At 41.1% G+C, this 13,923-nt stretch overlaps 1 protein-coding gene across 6 annotated transcripts in view; it reads right to left on the bottom strand.

Moving 5' to 3' along the window:
• Positions 1–13,923, bottom strand: part of MICAL2 (microtubule associated monooxygenase, calponin and LIM domain containing 2) — a 118,057-nt gene that overhangs the window by 86,361 nt on the left and 17,773 nt on the right. For all 6 annotated transcript variants that reach the window (XR_004240640.1, XM_032111133.1, XM_032111134.1 and 3 more), the window contains exon 2: positions 7,828–8,185. Coding sequence is in view for 5 of the 6 variants with exons in the window: in XM_032111133.1 (XP_031967024.1) it covers positions 7,828–8,091 (264 nt within the window). In the remaining variant the exon portion in view is untranslated. The remainder of the gene's footprint in view (positions 1–7,827; positions 8,186–13,923) is intronic.

The raw sequence follows: 13,923 nt of genomic DNA, 5'->3' as shown, positions 1-13,923 counted from the left end.
TTCTGCAGCATATTCCAAATCTTCTCCAGGTATTACACTCCTCTGTTGGAAGGTTCATAATCTTCTAGTAGGTTTTGGCAATTTTACCCTGTTTTTCTCAGGTTAAGACACACATAATCCAGAGATGACAAACAGTTTGCAGAAACCTGGCTGTTTGTAGACACAAACAAATTTTGTAAGTGCAGACTTGTTAGGGAAGGTGGGAATTTCAAGAACTGTCTGACAAAAATAATCCACCTTTAAACAGTGTAGCAAAGAAAGTAAAGCAAATTAAACTAATTTCAGGTGCATTAAAAAGGAATTTCTACTTTTTCTTTTCAACATACACCAGCTAAACTTCTTTTTTTCACCGTGAACACCATCACTGTTACGGCTTGTTAGAGAGAAAACGCAAATAGAAATATTCTTGTTTGCTGAAGATAATATATATTTTCTGTTCTTATACAGCACCTTAGAACTGTGGTATTTTACATTCTATGAAAAGTGTATTAAAAGCTATCTGCACTAAGACCTAAACAGCAGATAATGTAGAATTACATTTGTCAGCAGAAAGACAGCAACCACATCCCAAAACTCCCTGTTCTCAGGGCAGACATGGGAACCTTGGGAAGGACCTCAGCTGCAGGAGACAGGAAATTGCCTTATTGTCTGAAATCTGGGGTTTAGCAGCCAAGTGTTTAATCACTTCTTGGTAGCAAAAGTTATGTATTTCCTTACTTATCAGTACACAAACATTACCAGAGCGAAGCTGGAAGTGTAGCTAACAACAAACCCCTAACGACCACATCTGGCACCGACCCTGTAACATCCACATGGGTCTCTTGGAAGGCAGGAGAAAGACCTGATCAAAGGTCAAAGCATCCCGCCCTGGAGCCCCCCTTGTCCCCCACACCAGCCTGCCTGGTGGATGGACACGGCCCAGCTGCCTCAAAGAACCAAACCCCAAAGCCCTACAAAGCCAGGGTCAGGGGAACACACCCTGTCATAGCCTTTTGTTTCATTCAGACCTAATTAAGCCACTTGCGGTGACAATAGTGGTGGTTTGTGTGAAAGTAACTGCATGTCACTCCCTGTGGGAATCCTTATAAAATATCTAGGAAATCAGGTCAGGGTGGGACAGTTCCCTTCTCTCGATTACTAGCAAAGCCATTACGTGAGGGACAGAAACAGCACAGTTCTGTTAAAATACAGATGCAAAGCTACTGTTACCTTCCAAGCCAAAAAAAATTTACATTCCAAATGCCTAAAAAGTCTTATCTAGACTGTCTGATTACTCTGCTTTGGCCAGGCTTCATTGCTTTTCATGACTGATAAAGCTGAAAAAACTGTATGTTTGTGGAAGTGTCTCCAAGATAATGAAAATAAAGTGATTTCATTACCAAATCACATGCCAAACATTTGCTTTTGCTGATGTAATTTGGCCTAATCTCAGTATAAAACACATCACAAAGAGTCAAATACTTTGTTTTGTTTTCAAAGAACTGTCTGCTGTGTGTCCTGTCATCACCCCAACTTCTCCCTATCCCCTCTCTAAAAATCCTTCGAGAAATGAACACGGATGCAGTGTTCAACAGTTGTGGTTTCCCTGCATGTTCATATGTAATTTACTGCTTCTCCACTCATCTCAAGCAAATCTTCCTTGCCACTCATCCTCATTAGTCCCATATTTTCTCCAGCTTTGAAATAGAAGTTGCTTATTAAAATCCTTTAAAAGAAATCTACAATGGAAATCCAGTGCAATGCTTTAGAAGCCAAACAGGCAAAAACAAAGGAGCACCAATATCAAGATAAACAGCTTGTATTTCAAGTACACCAAACACACCTAGGTGCCACTTAAAAAGTCAATAGAACATGTGGCCTTTAATATTCCCAAAAACCTTGACAGCTTCTGGACTCTACTACTCAAGCACTGTTTGTTTCGTTTTTTTTTTTTTTAAAAACGAACAACACACACACAAAAAAAAAAAGCAGCTGAATGTCTCTTTGTAAAAAGCCACAACCTTTCATTCATTCAACTTCCTAAACTTGGCAGTCATCTTCTAGCCGACTAGTTCAAGTCTTGTGGACTTCACAGAGAACGCCTTTCTATAAAGATAAGCAAGATAGCAACACTATCTAACAAATCTGCAACAAGTTTGGTGTGTTCATTATAAACCCTGGTTGTCAGGTTCGGAAATCTCCCCATTCCAATTATTATTTTGAAAAAATTAGTAAATCTAGAAAAAGGGATGGGTTTACTCTTTATGGAGTAAAGAGGTAAAAGTTTTCATTATAATATGGATATTTTTCCATTGGAGCATAACTGGCTTTCCTTTCTTTCATCTTACAATTCAATTACTCAATTAAAAACCAAATGTTTGTCTTGAGGGATGCAATCAGTCAGGTCAGCTGAACACTCAAACTCAGTGGCTTCTGTACTGGTATGTGCAGCACTGGAGAAACCTGGCTGAAAATCTCAGTTGCCTCTGAAGGATCAACAAGTGTCAGCCCTTGGAGAGGAAATTTGGCCACCTTACCTGCAGGTTTATACACGCTGGATGATTTGCTTAATTAAGAGACAAGTATTTGTCTAGCACGACAGAGGAAGGTGGGAAGACTCGTGGAAAACAACCTCCCTGATTTACCACAAGGGGCAAGGCTGCAGAATAGGATGTTTGTAAACAAGTGAGGACTGGTAGGAAGCCAGTTTCTACCTCACAACAAGCAGAGAGACCTGGCACCCACTGCTCGTCCTGTGATCACCCTGCGGCTACGGAACACGGCAGCACCCGGCACAGACCAGGAGCTCCTTTCCCTTTCTCAGCTCTGTGGGAAGGAGAGCACCAGCAAAGTAGGCTTGTTAACTCCCAAGGCATTCATTTGGCCATCTTTAGAAATGGAGACAATGTGAAAAGGAGTGGAAGGGGTTTGCAGATAAAGACCATCCCCCATTTTATCACTCATGGGTACACCAGTGTGGTTAGGACGGGGGGGCACGGCTCAGGTTCAGCCACAAAACCTCCAACCCCAATTCTGACCCAGGGCTCCTCCTCTGCTGACTCACCCTGGCCCAACTCCCCTGAAACCGCAAGCTCTCTGTAATGCTGCGTTGGCTGAAGCATCACCGTGGAGCCCTCTGTGCAGCAGGGACACCGATGCCACCGAGTCCCGGTCAGACTGACAGCACATGACAGTGCCAAAAAGAGCCACTCCCTTCTTATGTAAGTCCTGGAAACACGGTTAAAAATAATTTTAGAGTCATTCTCCTGCAAAAAGTCTCCCAACAGGAGTTTTTGGAAGGAAAATTCATCTATTGTAAAATAAGATTTGAAAGGCCAAGTTCAGGAGTGGGTAAAACAAGAGAGGCATTTGGGGACCTGGTTTAGTGGTGAATACAGGTGGTACTGGGTTAACCAGTTGGACTCAATCCTAGAGGCCTTTCCCAACCTTAATGATTCTATGATAGACTTCAAGATCATTGAATTTGTTTTTCAGGATTTTATATGATTCCATATACACATATACCTACAGATGCATATATGTATATTTTTAAATGCACAGCTGTCAAAACTTCTTAGCTTAATTTTATTTCCTTGCTTTATGCTAATATTGTTCAGCCTTGAAACAGCAGCTCAGACTGTACAAGTCCCCTGCCCAGAAACTGTGCCCAAGGTGGGGTCTAAAATACAGACAATGCTCAGAAGACCAAAGCTGTGCCCAGGAATTTGTCCCTCCTCCACTGATCCAAAACTTGTCCATCCAGAGAGAAATGCCAGAGTCTACCAAGGCAGCTGATAATTATGCAAAGTTTCCTTAGTTCTCTGGTGTAAGCATGTGTTTTGCAAAAACAGCATGGACCTTTGAAGGGGAAGGCAACACTACATATTTGCATGCTTTAGAGAACCAACACCTCCTCTCAGAGTAAGCCTGGGATGTTTCCATGTGCAGAAATCTCTGCTCTCTTGAAGCATGGGAGTGACAGAACTTCAGGTGCACAGCATGAGCCAGGTCCTACCCCCTGATACATATTTATACCTATCTCAAACATCAGAGGGAGTCTCATTTATATGTGCATGCACATATTGGTATCATTTACACAGGTGAACTGAAAGTAAATGTAAATCAAGTGCAAGTAATGAATCTGCTCCATACAGAGAGGAAACGCTCGCAGATGTCTTTAAAAGGCTAATGAATATACTAACACTAGCTGGATGAATTCTTGGTCATCACTGCATCATGTTTTGCACGTTCAGAAATTCAGCCTAACATTCAAACTGCTAGCATAGGGAACAACATGCATTAAACCTTTAACGTTCTTCAATTGTCCACTTCAGAGTCCAACTGTGCTCCTCTGCATTAATTAGTAAAAGATGAAAACTAGAGAGAAATTTTGTCAGCATAAAAAATTTGTGCTTTTTATGGACATATTTGCAAAAAGCACAGTGTGGTATCTACACTTTTGCCTGATTAGTACAAACTTCTGTTTCTCTCTAATACTGGTGAACTGGGTAAGTACCAGCTCCAGAAACAGATTTTGAACAGGACTCATTCTCAGCTTACAAGCTCAAGAGTGAAGGAAGCTCATGTTTTGTACAGATTTAACACTCATACAGGTGGACTCCTACAGTTTCAGAAATTTCATTTCTGCCCCAATTCTGTGCATGTCTTTTTACAGGACTCTGGTTTTATTTTGGGGCGTTTGTGGGGTTTTTTTCTTCTACAAAGAATTCAAGGCAAAATAATGCCCCCAGTAAGACAACTCTGAAAGAGCAGTGGGTTTGAACTTCTTAAAAATTGCTCAACTGGTTTTATTCATCCAGCTTAAAATTGTATCATTGTAGAAACTTTGAGAGCCATATTTGGCAATGTTCTTCAAGAGCAGTTAAGACACAGGATTATTGTTATTTAGCCAGACTGGAACGTTCTGTATGTATAAAACTTGTGTATATTGCAATGAGTAACTTAAGTGTGGCTGAAGAGTTTATAAGCACAAAAATCAACAAGTACAGCATTCAGCTCTTAAATACCATGCAAAAAAAAAAAAAACCCACCCAAACAGTTTCGGGATGAAGCAGCAGATTTTCATTTCGTTAAAAAAAACAAAAAAAACCAAAAAAACAAACAAACAAACAAAAAAAAACAATCAAAAACCTCCTCTGAGTAATTTAGAACCCAATTACATTATATCTCCCATATCTCCTCCAAAGATTAGGAAGATTGCAAAGTCGTATCTAAGAACCATGAGCTGCAGGCTCAGCTTGAGCGTCCAAGGCCACAACCTCATTTAAAGCCTTCAAGTCATGTATTTTTTTTTTTTTTTAATAATGCCTACTAGCAACCTTGGCTCTGTTTACAGAGCTGCAGTTGCAAAAATCCACTTAGCTCATTGCTCCAGTTGTGATCCTGCTTTAACAAGTAGGATTTTTACTCTGGGCTGATCTCCTTCAAGCAGTCCCCAGGCAGTCCCACAGAGGTGAGTGCTGGGCACCACCGCCAGGATTTAGCTGTGAACTCCTGTTTCACGGCTGAAAACAGCACCTGGCACAGCACACAGGTAAGACAGAGCTAAAATCACCAGTTGCACTGGAGAGAAAGGGTGCTATGCATGCTGCAGCCTAATCTCTCTGCACTGGCTGGGGCGCCAGCATTTCTGAGAATCTCTTATCTGTAACAGGGGCTGTCAGAGCCCACCACCACAATGATCAGGGGGTCCACACTCCTCTCCCAGCACATCAGGCCTCCTCTCCCCAGGGAAAGGCACAGATAGGCTTTGCAGCAGCCTGTGATTCACACCCGAGGAATGTTTGGTAGATATCCCCACCAAGCCCGCAGACTGTGGTTGCTGCTCTCCTTCCCAGCAATCTGAAGATTCATGTTTCTCTCGTTAAATCAGCGATGACACAGTGAAGTGCAGGTCTGGGCACGGTCCAGGTTCATGATGAACCTCTCCAAGTATTTTACGGAATATCTATACCCACACTCTTCACATACAGACATTCTATATCCATTTGCAAGTTGGTCTTGTGCGCATCATTGAAATGTCCATTAATTTCTGCAAGTACTCATTACACCATGCCACTAAAAATAAATCTTTAATCTCAAGGGGCAGTAATACCATACTTTCAACACTGTGGAAGGTGTTGATTAGCATTCTTCTTGGCAACCTTGTAAAGCATTACTTACACAGGCTATACATTTTATGTACCAACCCATTTCCACAAGACTTCTCACAAAATAAAAATTAATCGCTTTGCTTAGAAAGTTTACAGAACAAAGCCTTGGCTTTGTAATGTCACCCTGAGAGAAGACTTAGATTTTATATTTCACATGGGTCTTAAAACTGCTTTTTTGCTTTGCAAATACTTCCTCAAACTCACAACCATGGAAATTTGGACCTGGGGCTGTATGTGTATGGCGAGGTACATGTGGAATATTTCCTATAATTGGTTGATCATCAGACACTTTCTCATTCCTTCCCTTTCCTGTCTGTTTTCATCACAAAGATGCTCCATGACATATGTTCAAGGACTTTTCCAAAGAACAAAAAAGGAGGAAGGAAGCACAGGTCAAAAAGGGAAATGAAGGGAAAAAGGAAAGGAAAAAAACAGAGCCTGCCAGGAAAACAGTGCAGATAGCTGCAGTGATACTCCTTTACTAAATAAAACTATATTAAGGACCCTTATGACCTTAGAAAACATTAATAATCATTGGGAGCTTATGAAAAATGAATAAAAGCAGAGGACTCTACATGTACTGAAGGTAACTTGGTGTCCTTCTCCCTTGTGCTTTTGAGACTTTTCGGTCAATGATGCAAACCAGAAGAAAGAGACCTTCAAAACTGCCTATCTACTGAGTCCATGAAAGAACACTTCAGTGACAGTTTTAATTAAAAAGTCCTCCACATTTTGGTGTCTAGTTATCCCTCAGTATGTCCCTCCTCTCTGTTCTGTCTCTATACAATTGAGTAGCTTCTTACAAAGTTACCCTTCTTGGGTAACATTTAGCCATCACTTGGCAGTAAATAAGTGAATTGCTCTTGGGACAAAGCTAGTAGAAATACTCTATGATAGCCAGATGAAACAAGTGGCAGGAAGTAGAGTATTTTGTACAGTTTTGTCAGCAAGATTTATACCAGTGTTCAGTAGTGCTCTCTATCAAAACATGTATGGCATTCTCTGTGAAAAGAAGATAATTTCCTGTCCTCTCCACAACCAAGCCTCCTTCAGTAACTACCACAGAGCAATCAGCCACATTCCGCTTGCAAAAAGCACTGCCAGGAAAGGACTTCATCAATAGTGCAGGATTTTCTTTTGTTGTTTTTTAGCAACTAGAGCCAATGCCAGGTGACAAAGACAAATCCCCACACCTCCAAGCAGCACTTTCAGAGAGCAGCTTAGGAACTGCTGCTGGAAGACATTTGGCCAGGCCTGATCTCTTACGGCACGCACAAAGCTGAGGAGCCTGCTGAATATGTTACAGTCTGTACCTTGCAAAGCCCTGTTTAATAAAGTAAGTAGTTCTTGAGAGCCTGGAATGAATGCAGCCTACTTCTTCAGAAGTTTGCATCTCATGCCTGTTTGGTGATGATGTATAAAAAGGACAGAATATCTGAGACAGACCGGAAAGCAGGACGCTTTAAGGCCCACTCTTTCATATAGTGTTTCCACAGAACTTTCAGAAAAAAAAAACCTTAAAATTCGACCAAATCAGTTGATAACCAGTTTCAGCATATTAAAGGAAGGGCTACATGAACAGAGACACTGTATGTGATGGTAGAAACCTTGCTTCTGCAGAAAAACAAGCTTAAAAGTTTCCAAGCTATGAAATCCAAAACTGAACTCCACTTACCTTAGTGTTCATACAAGACTTTCCACGTTTATATTCTTTGTGACTCGCTCTTTTATCAAGCTTGTTCCACAAAGCTTTGGCCTTCCACGTGGTCACTCTCGATTTCAGTTTGGTGTAAAAGTTTCTATTGTCCAAAGGGTCTAACTCAAGTTGGCGAGTGAGAATATTGAACGCCTGAATGGTGCCTTTGCATGTTGATGCTTGTACGAAGTTTTCAAATATCTGGCCAGCCTGATTGTATTTTTCATCATCATTTTCCCCCATGTTCTAAGAGAAGAGTTTGAAGAGGATTAAGCTGGAGCTCTTGTGCCGGGGTACAGGTGATCAGCAATAGCAAGTACTTCCATACATATTATCCCTAGAAAAGACCAATGCAGGTCACATTAGAGCAGGTTCTGCATGATAAAATTAAACACACAAACTGCACATACAATATGAACATAAAAACCCAGCATACAATGAATAGACAAGCAGGCACAAAAAGTCTAAGGAGTGACACCCAAGTGTTACAAACATAACATACTCGTGCTGTCATGACTTGCACTCACAAAGACTGTTATAAAAACCCTGCTAACTCAAGCCTACTGCTTCAAGAAAAACCAGCTTCACTGAGAGCCTGAGCACTTCTTTAATTTTCTTTTTTTTTTTTCAGTCCTAGATTACTGATGAAGAAACCCCAAATGTCCAGATTCTTTCCCCAAGCAGAATTTATGTATCAGCAAGTGACATTTTGGTCTTAAGAACTCATGAAAACCTGCAGCCAAAAGTCAATGCTGTTTGATTGATTTTTTTATGCTGTTGCACAAGTTAGGGCCAAGAGTGCAGCTGACCCCGAGCAATTTAGTATTGGCACAATCACTTGCCACAAGCAAATGCACAAAACAGGCGAAGCAGAAACATCATCACAAGTTACACCAGAACTGAAGAAACCAGAAAACAAGTAATCACAGAGAGCCCCCCTTTTCCTAACACTCTTGCCAAAATGAGAAAGGGTTTGGTGCTCCGGTGCATAGAAAGGAATTTTATCTCCACGTCTCCACATGTTCAGTGCTGAAGTTATGTGTTTGGAGTCTTACCTTGTCATGTGCTGATGATATAAAGTAATGATGTTTGGCCTGCTAAGCCCCACTGGCTTTTCCTAGTAACATGATCACTGTCAAACTGTGCCTGATACTCCAGATAAATACCCTTACATTCTGCAAGAGCAATGCTATTCTAAATTAACACAAGTTTCAAACAACTAAAATACTTTCATTGCGGCACTCCCTTATCCTTCTTTAACCTTGTTCTCCATCTCTAATGGGGAGCATATTAGAGTCAGCCAAGGTCCACAGAAAATATCCAAGTGGCTTTCACATTTTCCAAGAAAATTGTTACAGGTTATGTATAAACTTGTCCTCAGAAGAAGCTTTACCTGGACTCAAGCTCAGAAATTTAAGTCATGTATTCTTTTTCTTGCTATTAAAGAATTATCTGCCAGTCCAAGAAACCAAAAATTAAATCAATGCTTGCTTAACTTCCTACATAATTAGTTATTTTACTTGGAACTTCATCTGTTGGCTGATAGTTTTAGAATAAATTGTTAGAAAGGCCTTTGAAGTCATGCTTTTCAGTTTAATACTGTTCACAAACTATTCATTCTCTGCTTGCATTTCCTTCAGGGAAGAAAAGAGAAAACATAACCAGTGTATTTAAGTAGAGAAGAGACCCACCATGTCTATCTTACCATCCTCTAATACAGAAAAAATATTATGCACTTATTAAAGAAATCCCACGGAGAGATATAAGGAAGCATTTGGAATACTCACATTCCCTGTCTGAGCTCAAAATAAATAACCTTTGTATGCACATCATCAGTCTGTTGTGGGTTTGTGGGTAAAATAAACGGGCAATGTTTAGAGTTTGTACATTTTCTTAGACCAAATGTCATGATTAAATACTTGGTGCCAAGAATAAGTCAGGAAATTTTTGTTTTCCCCTCTGAATACTTCATTTATAGTACATTTCATGCCCTTTTCTGAAGAGCCTTGTGGCTTTGTGAGGCAAAAGCACAAATGTTTTGTGTGCCACGCCTTTCAGAAGATCTAACTTTTCAAGCAGCTGAGTGCCACGAACTCCCATTGACTCAAAAGGAGTTTAGGACATCCTGCACCTTCCCAGGTTCGAGCCCTCAAAGATCAATGAGCAAACCCCTCCAAGAACTATGTGCCAGCAAGAGGGAGCCTGGCTTTGCCACCGTGGTGCGGGTGCGAGGGAGGCCCAGCATTCCCCTCACCGGTGTTGGCTTTGAGAATGCAGAGCTACACAATGGGTTTAGGTCACTCCAAAAAGGACCAACAGATCCAAAAGTTCCATGGGAAAGACAGGGAACAACTGTGCAACACAATGCAAGACGCTACGATGAGGTTTGAACAGCTTGATACACATGAACCTCAGGATGTGAGGGCCCATTTAAAAAAAAATACTTAAAATCACAGCTAAACACTTACTTCACCTGACTTTTATACTTGCCTGAGCTATTTTTATAACAGAGAAGTCAAAGTATTTTCCTTTTCTCTCAAAATAATTATGAGCAGCTCCTCGGGGAGCAGGGAAGAGTCAGTGAAATGTCCCACCGCGGACACGTCAGCTGAGGGATTGGCAACCAGATACTCTCTCCTGTGTCACCATAAACTCACATTATGCTGCCTCACTCGGAGCTATGAGAGACTTTGACCAACACAAGAGCTATAAAACAGTGCTTCCTCTCCAATGTTCTATTAGCTCACCCCAAGACTGTGGTCGTGCTCATAAAACACAAGTATCTTTGAACGTTAACTCTTGGCACAACTGATAAGCGAGTGTGATCACAAGCTCTTTGACTCAGTGCTTTTTTCTGCTCACAGAGACAAGAGTTTTATGGCCTCAGCTGTTGCCATCCAGCAAGGAAGTGGGGGAAGAGCAAAGCTAAGAGATGAGAGCAGTATCTGAACCAACCAAAGAAGAAAAGAAGCGTGTGACAGTGCTGATAACAGCGAGGACAAGGCAGGAGCTGCTGTAGGCAAAGGGAAAGGGACAAAAGCATTTTTAGCATGGAGTGGAAGTAGGTGTTGCACACATACATGCCTGGCCTGGCCCTCCTCTGCCTTTCCACTGGGGAGGACAGTCAGGACACCTTCTCCAGCCTTAAAACCTCCCTTCTCCAACACCACAAAGCCAAAAATTAGAATATTCTTTTCTGGGCACAAAATCTTCTCCTCATGAACTTCCAATACACTCCCATCTTGTCCATACTGAAAAACTGAGGAGTGGCATCTCAGTAGAGACATTTGCTCACTAGTGAAGCATTTCTCCTTGCTGTGTCAGAGGTCATACTCTCCAAAAAACTCACAATTTTGTGGTTTAAAAAGCAGGGTAAGACAGGAGACTTTGGTTACTAAGGTTTCTGGATTGCTGGAAACACCACTTATTTTCTTCTCTTTTTTTTTTTTTGGCATGAACAATGTGTTGACAGATGACAGAGCTGAAGATGGTGCTGTAAGTATATGCAGCTGATGAAAAAGTATGCATTTTTTTGTGAGGAGTCACTGATATTTCACTGCAGTATTGTATATAAGTCACCAGAAACAATGCAATAAGGATAAGAAGTTCAGCAGAGTCATTCTTGACTATAATTAAAGTTTCCTGTCCTGTAACAGTCTCTGAGACTTAAGAGGCAATGCATTAACTGCTTACCTGCAGTAGAAAAATTAACAGTGTTTGCCAAAGTACAGGAATTCTTAGAATATTATAATTTATCCTTTTACTCCATCATATAAATCACTCTAGGGATGAAATACAGAGCCAAAAACTTCATCAAGGTGAGTACTGATGCTGAAACTGCAAACTATGCTTTTTTAAGTGACTATTGAGCTTCCTCTAGAAGCACAATCCAAAAATAAAATGCATTTTATTTGAAACTTCACTGAAGTGCTACAGAGCCCAATAAAAATTTGGGCCAGTGAAAGGAAAAGAACAAGAGAGCAGGAAATAGTCTGGACAAAAAGTTCTTTTAAGTCAGAACTGAAGCATCCGTGGGTTAGGCACAAGAATTGCCATTTTTGGTCCCATGCATGATGCATTAAACACATACAAGAACTTGGCCTTCCACACAGCTTCCCATGGGATTACAGGAGTCTCTGGAGGGCTCCAAGGCACAAAACACACTGGGAAGAAGGGTTCCGTTTCGATGGCCCCCTCCACTGTCAGAAGTTATCCCTGCCTCCTTTCTGCCTCCAGCAGGGCAAACAGGAATGTCAGATAAGGAAAGCTGAGAAGTGCTGCTCATGCCTGGTGGCTGCCCAAGAGAAAGTGAAGATCTTGTTACAACTAAAAGGAAAGCAGTGCCAAAGGGGCAGAGAGAAAGCAGAAATTAAAGCAGTGGTGCATGTACAGATGTATACACAGGAAAGCTAATGTCTCCAGTCCTGGCTGATATCTCCTGACAGAAAAAAAAACCCAAGCTCTGCTACTGCAGACAATTTTGAGAACACTGAAAAAAGCAGCTCCACTCTCAGGGCAATTCCACTAAATATCTCTAGTCAGATGGATGTATGGAGCTGGTTCACATCTGCACATGGAGTCTGTCAGCAGCCAGCAGTAAAGCTGACACATATGAGTCGTTACAGGAAAATAATAAAACTTTTTGACAGCAGCACCACGCAAATTGCTTGTCAGCAAGGTCTTGAGGTACTGTCTGCAAAAATTAAAAACCTCTTTTGGCTTATTTGTCCCACTGGAATGAGAGCAAGCCTAATTTAATTCAAACTTGAAGCACTTAAGTTCTTCCTTAGTCCCTTAAAGCGCTGTTTCTAATACTTGAGAACATGGTCCTCGGGGAGATCGGGAAAAGATTAAATTCCTTGCATTTCAATACTACTAATCCTGATTCCATTTTCAATACAGCCCTAATTCTGTCATGTTTACCAAGAATAAATTCTTTTATTAAGACTCCAGTTTGGCATGCAGGATACAATACATTTATTGTTTGCTTAAGGTTAGAAACAACAACAGAAACAAAAGGCTGGGTTCTGCAATGTCTGTGGTAATCATAGTACTCATCTACTTGGGCCCTTCCTCATCATCAGTTATAACCACAATATTTCTGCTGCCTCTTTCCCTGGCTGAACTGTCTAACAGATCAATACCACCACAAAAAATGAAGTTTGCAAGTGAAACTGGCCATGTTGCAGGACCTTCTGAGTTTTTCAGCTTAGTTTCTACTGTGATGCACTTTTTTTTGGTGGAGACTATTTTAAATGTAAACATTTCTATCTGGAGGAAACACAGCTTTTTGATGGTTTGGTTTCTTTGCATGTTTTCCTAAAAATGACATAAAAGGAAAATAAAATTATATGTGATTCTGGTGACAAGTGAAGCTCTCATTTGCTTTGCTCATAAAACTACTTTAAAAGCACGTTGGTCTGAAATACTTGTTTAGTGCTGGCGACAGACAGACAACACATTCCTTAAGATGCACAGTCCTACCAGAAACATCAGTGAAGGGAAGCTGCCTCTGAACAAAGCCTCTCCAACTGTCTCTGTAAACAGCCAGATTACTCTTCTGTATTTTTATAAAAAGCTGACTTCCACAGAACTCCTGCAAAATAACTTTTCGGGCCAAGTATGGAATTCAAAACAGCTCCTACTGCGACACTCTGTGCCTATGAACTTACAAGGTTACCGTGCACGCTATCAGCTTGTTTTGCAGTGGTTATATGAGACATTTCAAACACAGGCCTTCCAACCAGGGCTGCTGTGCCCATTTAACCTGCTGCAGCTGCAAGCATCCATGATAAAATACAGCTGGAAACATGTGCACGAGTACACTGAGGCTTGGCAGTGAATATTTTAGGTATGTTCACAGGAAGCATAAAATAAAATGACCTATCTGTAGGATTTTATCTGCCACACAGACTGAGTCACATTCCACACATTTTAAAGCTGGAAGCTTTAAAAATAGTCCAGTTTGTTTCTGGATGTTCCTGATTGGAGCTTTACTGTGGGAATGCACTAAGACACTGACAAGTAAAATGAGATCAGCCCCGTAAGCCAGCAGCTTGCACGTGTCGCCATTCA

Source organism: Corvus moneduloides, chromosome 6 (assembly GCF_009650955.1).
Source record: "Corvus moneduloides isolate bCorMon1 chromosome 6, bCorMon1.pri, whole genome shotgun sequence".
Classification (NCBI taxonomy): domain Eukaryota; kingdom Metazoa; phylum Chordata; class Aves; order Passeriformes; family Corvidae; genus Corvus; species Corvus moneduloides.
Note: the sequence above shows the minus strand (reverse complement) of the source record. Positions and strands in the feature narration are given on the sequence as shown.